General features: G+C 33.2%; 1 protein-coding gene across 1 annotated transcript; it reads left to right on the top strand.

The window, feature by feature from the left end:
- The first annotated feature begins 2,654 nt into the window (after positions 1–2,654).
- LOC123909472 lies at positions 2,655–6,602 on the top strand. The gene is made up of 2 exons (XM_045960313.1): positions 2,655–3,069; positions 4,914–6,602. Exons 1-2 carry the CDS (start codon positions 2,974–2,976, stop codon positions 6,270–6,272), a joined length of 1,455 nt encoding a protein of 484 aa, XP_045816269.1. The 5' UTR covers positions 2,655–2,973; the 3' UTR covers positions 6,273–6,602.
- Positions 6,603–10,309: the final 3,707 nt, after the last annotated feature.

The following is a 10,309-nucleotide window of genomic DNA, read 5'->3' as shown; positions in this document are numbered from 1 at the left end:
TTTCTTCATACTTTTTATATATTCTTTCTATAACTTTTTTATTGACTAAACTTTCTATAATTTTTTTACTTTTTTTTTTCTTCCTATTTTTATGTATAGATTGTTCTGTTTTGTTCCTATCTATAATTTTTTTTGTTCATATTTTTAAGCGTATATATATATATATATATATTAGTGAAATTACAATGAAGGATATAAAACTTGCAACGTAGTTAAAATTAATAAGAATAAATTAGTAAATTTGGTGGTAATCGATTTTAATATATTAGTAGTTGATTTTTTTTTTTTTACAAAATATATTAGTAGCAGATTAGTATGTGTGAAAGTGAGTTTTTCCTCCACCTTTTTAACACGTGTTTTTCTCTTTTCTCTCTCTCTCTCTCTCTCTCTCTCTCTCTCTCTCTCTTTTTTTATAATGAATTTGAGAATCGAACTCAGGTCCTCTAACATATTACACAAATCTGTCACCACTAGACAAACTTGTCATCTTAACAACTTCTCATTTAAAGTTGTTTTCTGATTATTATTATTATTATATTATTATTTTTTTTTAAAATCTGCAACTAATAGATGCAATATTTTTATATATAAAAGTGATTTTTTTTTATTTTAAAAAAAGTTGTCCCAATAGCCTATAATCGTACAAATTGATCGCTTAAATAATGAAATCTTTGTACCTATCATACATTTTTTAATCTATATTTAGTCACACATTTGGTGATCTTAAAATCAAACCTTATGGTCCTCTATTTTTATATTTATTACGATTTTGATTCTAACTTGTATAATTTTTTTAAATGGTGATTTTTTGCATTTAAAAAGAGATTTATTGTCTCCAACATTGAATCTAAAGATTAAATATCATATTTGAGACTAAAATTCACCTCTTGGCATAAAAAAAGGATCACTTTTAGGGAAAAAAACATGAGGTATGACCAAAATTGTAACAAGTGTAAAAAATTAGTAATAAAAGGACTAAAAATATTAATTAACCTAAAATTTTTGTAAAAAAAACAAAAGAAGTGTAGCAATAAGTGTTAGGGCTAAAGGGGGCACTAAAATGCTCTTTTTTTAATTTTATAAAATTTGACTTTCGAGGATTTATTTTTACATTTTGCTTTGGAATGGTCAAAAGCCCAATTATCCAAAGACATAACTGATCTAGTTCCTCAACTTTTTATTGAGGCATATCGTTCTTAATGAAGCTCCATACATAGCATATAAATGACCAATCTACAAGTCCAACGTACTCTTACAATACATCACCAGTAATTGACCCCCTCATAAGATATTTGTGAGTCATTCCATTCACATGGAGGGACCTATACAATGGTTATACACACGTCTTTATTTTATATATGCACACACACATCTTTAAGGTACACACATTTTCATCCAATTTCATAATCTCTCACCTTGAACATATACTGACTTGAGCGTTGAAGTGTTAGCATTATTGTAGGTACATTTCCTCTACTTACCTGAAGTACAAGTTATGACGCCTCAAAGCTCCATATCCACCAGAGGAACATTCTATTTTGCCCGTTTAGAGCAGCGGCGTTGTATGTGGGAAAGTTTTCCCTAAAAAAACCTTCACAAATTCACCATCTCTACCATCCTCCTTCAATTCTGAAGTTCCAATGGCAGTATATGAAGATTTTGAACCATACCGAGTCATATCCACCATATATGGAGGAACGATCCAACACGAAGATCTACCTAGTGCTACCAAACAAAAAACACCTGAGACAAATCCAAAACCAATGAAGAGACCAATCCTAGGGTTTGGCGATCATGAATTGGTAGATGGAGTTCCTAATGAAAAACTTCATCTCCTAATCATGGCCACCGTCGTAGACCACGACATTTCCAGAATCCTTATTGACGAAGGAAGCAACTACAACATTATATATGTAGGAGGGGTTATTTTACAAATTAAAGCTAAAGAAGGAGCACTTGTCACTATATATCAGAAGGCCTTTGAAAGCTTTCAACGAGTCTGTTACTCAACCCTCAGGAGTCACACTCTCCCAACCACATTCTAGGACTGAAAAAATTTAGCTTCAAGAAGAACCATTCAGAAAAAATTCTCGATAGTTCCATGCACATCCATGTATAATTGCATATTAGGCAGACCAACTTTGACATCATTAGGAGGAGTTCCATCAATTGAATGTTTGATGTTTCTCTTTTGTTTAAAACTCACTTCGTTTGACCTTTGCAGTTGATTTCCCGCATCTTAACGACACTTCAATACGACTTAGGAAACATATATTCTTGCTTCAACCTGGATGCACATTAAGTACCCTATCTACTGCAATTCCAAACATGATTTATGCTTCGTTTGGTTCCACATCATTTTCAATAATATCACGTCCCAATATCAATTTGAATATGATATTACGAAGTCATATTTTCAAGCTCGAACTGAAACACACATTTAAGTATATCCTACCGCAAAAACAAACACATGCTTAGTTTAATTAAAAGAGACTAAACTCTCGTTTAAATTTAAATTTCGACTAAGAGAAACATTCACTCACTCATAATATTCAACAATAATCAAGTAAGATTATCTTCATATCATTAAAATATATTTAATGTAATAATAAATAGAGTATATAAAGTATACTATAATATATAATTCAATATCTATCTAAAATGGTAGTACTATTTGATTGTCCATTTCCAATTTTCATGTTGAGTGATGAATCACACAAACACAAGCACAAACAAAGCCACACCACATGACACACACAAAACAACACTCTCTCTAATTCCTACTACTTTCCATTTTCTTCTATTCTCTCTCTCTCTCTCTCTCTCTCTCTCTCTCTCTCTCTCATATTATATATCTGTTTTCTCCAAACTCCATGATTGCATCTCACCGAATAATCATTCCACCGCCGTCGATCCTCAAACTCCGGTAACCGGAAAATAACTTCCTCACCGTGTTTCCCTCCAAATCCCGCCATGGGAAGCCTCAACAACAACAGCATCGATACTGTTAACGCTGCTGCCACCGCCATCGTCACCGCCGAATCCAGAGTCCAACCTACCACCGCACCGGTTCGTCTCTCTCTCTCTCTCTCTCTCTCTAAATATTCATATTTTTTGTCTCGTACGTGTGACCAGTTTCCTCGTTTCGTTTCGATTTTCGATACGCTCTGTTTGGTTACCGAGAAAAACAACGTGCAAAAATTAGAAAATTATGGGATCTTGTGTTTTGTGTATAATTTTTTTTTTCTTTTTATTTATTTTCATATTTGTGTAAAAGTTCCTTTTTTGACTTGCGTTGAAAGATTTGAATCACTTTTTTCTTTTCATGGTTTTTATTTTTTAATACCTCATACTGTTCTGATTTGGTTTCTCAAAATTGTTAAAACAAGGAAATTTCTGAATTTGGATCTTGAATTATTAGTAGCAACTTTTTTCCCCTCATATTCTATAATTAGTAGCAACCATGAATTATTATAATTATTTATTTTATTTTTATGTTTTGTGCATTCCATGTTAGTGTAGTTTGATTGATTCAGCTATATATCTAAGGGGTTTAATTCTATTATTAGTAGTACATAATTTTAGTGTTGAGTTTTAATAATTGGGATTTTTTCATGATAGAACTATAGTTAAATAAGATATATGATCTTTTGGAGAAGATTCTGAGTTAAAATTTTGATGCATAATGATTCAATGAATTTTGTTTCATTACCTTGATGATAATTTGATGTAATTTTAAGCTTTGTGTTTTGATTTTTGATTATTGACATAGTTCTAATGCAGATTAAATTTTTTGATTATAAACACTGGGGAGTCACCTTAATTAAATCTTCACATGCTTCTCAGTCCAATGAACTGATAAACAGTATGCAACCGTGTTGCGAAAAGCGACATCTTTGATATGCTTTCAGTAATCTATGTTCTGTATTTATTATGCTTGCGTGTTTTTCGCTGGCAAAACGATAAATTGTATGCAACCGTGTTGCGAAAAGTGACAAATTGATTTCAGCGGTATTATGTTTTTGTATTGATTTTGGTTTTTTAAAAATTTAAACCGTTGTCGCGATGTTTTCGTGCAAATCCGTACTGCAAAACTTCTGTTTGCAATATCAAATCTCTTTTGTCGGGTCTGAAAACAGATCATTTAATGAGTTTAGAGGAATTTATGTCTGGAATTTGCGCTGAATTCTTGACCTTCCCATTCCTGCTGGCATTGTAGTTTAGTTTTCATCAATACAGAATAGAATAAATTTGGAAATGTATTGCACTGTCGAATCCATTTGAAAATGTATTTCGCTGTCTCAAGGAAGTCTTAGTTTTCTACTTCAGGACCTGTTTGGATAAATAACTTATTTGTAGCTTATAGCACGAGCTCTTATCATGATAAGCGCTGTATAAACTTGCATAAGCTATTTTTATAACAAAAGATAAATTGTTATTATATATGCTACAAGCTGTTTTCATATTCTATATATTGGTGAACTTATGAAAATAAGCTGAAAAACACTTATGAAAATTGTCATAAGCTGTTTTGATAAGTTTTCCCAAGCAATGCCACAAAACTTATGCCAGTAGATAAGCTCAAATAAGTCAATCCAGACATACCGGTGCTTTTCATTTCTTTATACTTATTATCCGTAATGGTTTTTATTGTCAAATTACTCTTATGCCCTGAAATATTTCTCTCAATATAGGTGTGTTATAACATTACCAAATTGGTAATAAAGTAATATCTCAAATCATTTAATGTTTAATTTAGAGAGATTCTGTAATATTTGGTCGAGTAAGAAACCTTGCTGGTTTCATATGATTGTTGAATATCAATACATGAAATTCCCTCTCTTAAGTATATGGTTTTTCTTTCGGTCTAGTTTTTAACTTTTGCCTTGCAATTGCTTCTTTGATAACTGCAGAAGAAACGATGGGGAAGCTGCTTTAGCCTGCCGTCTTGCTTTGGATCTCATAATAAAACCAGCAAGCGAATAGGTCATGCTGTCCTTGTTCCTGAACCTGTTGCACCGACAGTTCCAGTTGCTAACGCCGCACCGAATCCTTCACCTACCATTGTAATGCCTTTCATCGCTCCTCCGTCTTCTCCTGCATCGTTTCTCCAATCTGATCCACCGTCTTCAACTCACTCACCAGCGGCTGGATTACTTTCACTCAGTTCTCTCTCTGTCAATGCTTACTCTACTTGTGGCCCTGCATCGATTTTTACCATAGGTCCATATGCTTATGAGACGCAGTTAGTTTCACCCCCAGTATTTTCCAACTTCACGACTGAACCGTCAACTGCTAATTTTACTCCTCCACCTGAATCTGTACAGATGACAACACCGTCGTCTCCTGAGGTTCCATTTGCTCAATTGTTGGCATCTTCGCTGGCTCTTAAAGGTAACGGGACACACAAGTTTGCATTATACAATTACGAGTTTCAGCCTTATCAACAATATCCTGGAAGCCCCGGTGCTCAACTTGTATCACCTGGATCAGTTATTTCAACTTCTGGAACCTCCTCGCCTTTCCCTGATAGACGCTCATCACTTGAATTCCAAAAAGGGGAAGCACCAAAGATCTTGGGTTTCGAGCACTTCTCCACTCGAAGATGGAGTGGTTCAAGGATGGGATCCGGATCGTTGACACCAGAAGGTGCAGGGCATGGTTCAAGACTAGGTTCGGGATCTTTGACACCCGACTGTGCTTCACATGCATCACGATTGGGTTCTGGCTGTGCAACACCAGATGGTCTAGGGCAGGAATCCAGATTAGGTTCAGGCACTTTGACTCCTGATGGCGCTGGTCCAACTACTCGAGAAACCTTCAATGTTCTAAACCAGATTCCTGAGGGTGTATTTGTTGCAAACTCGGATCACGGATATCAGAGTAATCCAACATTAGTTGATCACAGAGTTTCGTTTGAATTAACTGGCGAAGATGTTGCACGATGTCTTGCAAATAAAACAGGAGCATTACTTCGAAATATGTCTAGTTCTTCTCAGGGTATACTGGCCAAAGACCCTATTGACAGAGAAAAGATTCTAAAAGACACCAATACTTGTTGCGATGTTTGTTCAGGGAAAACAATAGAAGGCGAGCAGTGTTGTCAGAAGCGTAACTCTGTTAGTTCTTCCAAAGAATTCAATTTCGACAGCAGAAAAGGCGATGTTTCTGGAACATCTTCGAATGGCTCTGTGTGGTGGACTAACAAAAAAGGTGGTAGATCGGGCAATAGTTGGGCGTTCTTCCCAATGTTACAACCAGATATCAGCTAAGGATTTTGTTTATTTGCAACATGACTTAACAACCTCTTATGGTTTGAAACAAAAGAATTTTTCATTTTTCTCTGCAGAATATTTTGCATATAATGCATAACTGAAGACATTATTTTCAATGGTATATGGATATATATAGTCTCTTAGGGGAGCATAGTTTGTAGGTAGGGACATATATAATGGATTTAAAATTCTATGGAACAATTAATCCTTGCATTTCATTTCATCATTTTTAGTATACAGAAATAGGAAAGTACAGGTATTTCTTGTTGTGTATTTTTGTATCATTTCATGTGTAATAATAATAAAAATAATATCTTTTTTCTTTGAGCAGTTGGATTATACAGAACCTACATATTTGATGGGGTCTCTCGTTACATATAGTGCTTCTATGTGGGTTCCTTATACAGCTCTATTGCTACACGTTTACATGTTTTTATGTCCTTTATTTAATGTCTCAAAGGAGGAGCTACTGTTATAGGGCTACTCATCTGCCATTAACTGATGAAAGGTCCCTTTTGGATCCGGGTTGTGTGCAGTAACCCGCAGTCACATCCTGTGACTGGACAAACTCAACCACATTGTGGCCATTCAATTAAGACCGGACGGTCCAGATTTCAAGTTCAGTAGTGCATTGAAATCTGGACCTTCTGATCTTAATCACACAATCTAAATGTGGCTAACTCCGTGCATCTACCCTGCTCAAAATCCAAATCTGTCCTTTTTATATCAATATGCGATGCTGAAAGGCCACTCTAGGTCTCTAGCTCATAATTTGCTCGATAGTTCAATTTAATTTTTAAGTAAATCGCATGTTTAGTCCTTTCATCATAAGCGTCATCAGTCATTCAACTACTGAATTATAAATTTGCGATCATATTAGTTTATTTGCACCACACAATTTTGTCTCTGAAATGTTTCGAAGTGACTGATGTGATTAAGACATTTCAAACTTTGCTAATTTTAAGGATTAAGTTTTTTAACTCTACAATTATATGGACTAGATTGTTTGTTGAGTTATTTAATTTTTCATATCATATGGAAGGAGCGTATGATTGAGAGGGATAAGAGGGGGGACCCTAATATAGTGGCTACATGCACTATGAAGGGTTTGTCTTAGTTGTTTCTTCTTGTCTTGTCTCTTAAGTTAACCAATAAGTTCCCTATTGGACAAAATGTTTCATTTTCATTTCAATGCCTTTAATGATAGGTAGGTACATGTTTCATTCAACAACCTGCAGGATTAAACTTTTCCATTGACATTGTCTTAAAAGGTAAAGTCGTGTGAATATGGTTTTGTGTATATTCATAAACACTGATAAATCTGTATAGTGGCAGTTAAAACTTGGGAAGTTCATATGATGCTTTATACTTACCCCCCAAATATTGGGATTGCCGAAATTTTTGACCCTTTTCCAAGGTTAAAAGTTACCCTTTGAAAAGAATGTTGTTTTAATAATTTTGAGGATTAAACTTGTAAAGAACAAATAAACATGGTTGGATAATTGTTGGATTTCATGTGAAAAATAAATGTATTTGGAAGATATTTTACTCTTCAGACATTCTTTTGTCAAACAATACTTTCATCATTTGTATTTTCTTTACCATTTTTTTATGTATTTTCAGCTATTATTTTTTCAAACTACAGTATCTTTTTTCATACAAACTATTGCATGCTCTCTATTTTATAAAAAACTACAAAATTAAATAAATTTTACAACATACTCAAAATTAAATAAATTTATACAATATATTTAAAATGATGATAGTTCTCCATCAAATACATTCATTCAAAGATTAAATAAATTTTCATGTTGGACTGAGCCAAGAAGGAACAACATAATAGTAAAGCTATTATATATTTCCATTCGGCTCATCGCTTCTTAAAAATAAAATCGAAATTTTTTATTGGTTCGGTTCAATTTTTGAACTAAACTAGAACATATTGATTTTTATTTATTTATTTATTTAGAGTGATTTGAATCTTCGGTTTAATAATCAATTTTGTCTAAACCGCTCACCCCTATCTCACACCTTATATTATATGGTCAAAGAAACAAACAATTAATTGTAAGCAAAGTGTTACATGTTACTTGTGTTTCAGATCTACTCCAAACGTGGCAACACCTTGTTTATGATATTATAAATTATAGTTTTATAATTCTATGTTTTAAAATTTATTAGCATTGATATGATTATGATAATGATATTAGGTGTAGTGCAATTGGTGTTAAAAATATTGGACCTAAGATCTGACCTCTGAAACTTTGAATTATTGTTCAATTTAATTAGTCCAATCACAATTGAATCATATCACTTTTAGTTAAATTATAAAGTAAAATTTATAAAAAGAAAAACTAATAATTAAATCAACCACACAATTTAATTTGATTCAATCTAAGTTTAATCCAGTTCATTCAAACTTTGGTTCAAATTAGATTGCCTTTTAAAATATTGAGCATTAGTGTTCCTTTTGATGAATGAAACCGAACTAATTTTATTGTTGTTTGCACTAGTACTATGACAATATATTTCATTAGTACAAATGTTTGTTTTACACTCTTTTTAGAGTGTCATATCTTCCTGTTTTGATATCTAGGTCCTCATTCAAATGTCGAAAAAACATAGATTATGATTAAATTTTGTCATTTTAGAACAATTTTGCAGTTGTTGTCTAAGTGCAGGGTTGTTGGTTTGTTCAGAGACTTACATGGTGGTGTTTTGCTTGTTCGGAGTGGCATATCAACTTTGACACATTAAATGTTTTAACAATGATATACTCATTATAGTTCAAGTAAGGGGTTTAGGATGGCTATCACTAAGGTTAATTTACTATCAATCTTGCAATTATATCCTATCGGTATGTGATAAAATCGGTCATCTCAGAGACTATCTATAGTCGATTTTTTGCTTCGAATACTTGCAAATATCTTTTTTTTCGGAGTTGAATGTCATCAAAGGTTGTGGATCTCAAATTATTATTGAACTTTGGTCATATGTGGAACGATTTAGTCTGATTGGTAAGATTTAGATTTCGGTTTGTTAACGCTATGATGTCGACTGAAAATTATATATATATTTTTAGTAAGTATTTAGCTATTTTTATCTCTTATTACTTTATTGTCAAAAAAAATTTGCAGCTTGGTTCCATAAAACCAAAGTATCTATATCCCTTTAAGTTTTATGTTTGTACAAATAGGTCTTCTAAGTTTTCTTAGATACAAATTAGTCCTTTAAGTTTTATTTGTTCTAGTACTTGCTATTTTGCGAATCAAACACACCCTAAAATTGAAACCATTTGTACAGTTGTGTGTTTTGTGCTTGGGTTGGGATGTTCAGGACTTCATGCAGGAGTGGAGAAAAACATTTATCTATGTTCGTCTGTGTGATTCAATTTTTTTATTATACTAAGTTGTGTAAATTTATATATTCTAGATTTTTCATATATCTCTTTTTTTAAGAATGAAACAAATGAATTGGAACTGTTTGTGTGTGGTTAGTTTTGGAAGTTAAAAAGAATAAGAAAAAAAACTGCTAAGAGTATTTATGGTATTTTAAAAAAAGGCTACACCAAATTCAAGTATTTCCTTTATATATTGTATAGATATACAATACTAGTTACTAACAATGTGTTCATTATAGCCCTACTGCATATAAAAAAAATTAGCATGTAAAACAAGTTCAACAAATTCTTGTTGGATCACGAGGGGATAGCTGGTGGATCATCCATATTGAGCTTAAGAATAACAATACAAGTGAGTTAAGCACTACACTTTTACCCAAAACCTTAAGGCGTTAGGTTTATGGGTCGTCTCACTTATAAAATGTTCAACTACCACTTTTCTAATCAATGTGAGACTTAACACACCTCACACTTGTTACCCTCAGGTGTAAGTCATCCAATACTTTACGCTCCCCCTCAAGCGGAAGATTTTTCATCCATACACTTGCACCGCCGTTGCTACTGCTCAACGGAACACACCGTCTAACCACCTTTGTCAGGAAGACTTTCGATACAAGGAGCCGGTCGAACCTTT

This window comes from Trifolium pratense, linkage group LG2 (genome assembly GCF_020283565.1).
Source record: "Trifolium pratense cultivar HEN17-A07 linkage group LG2, ARS_RC_1.1, whole genome shotgun sequence".
In the NCBI taxonomy this organism is placed as follows: domain Eukaryota; kingdom Viridiplantae; phylum Streptophyta; class Magnoliopsida; order Fabales; family Fabaceae; genus Trifolium; species Trifolium pratense.
Note: the sequence above shows the minus strand (reverse complement) of the source record. Positions and strands in the feature narration are given on the sequence as shown.

Bases quoted from the DNA above. Each gene is read 5' to 3' on its own strand.
- LOC123909472 (XM_045960313.1), top strand. From the start codon at position 2,974: ATGGGAAGCCTCAACAACAACAGCATCGATACTGTTAACGCTGCTGCC. The intron at 3,070-4,913 runs GTTCGTCTCTCT...TGATAACTGCAG, and splicing joins TCCAACCTACCACCGCACCG to AAGAAACGATGGGGAAGCTG.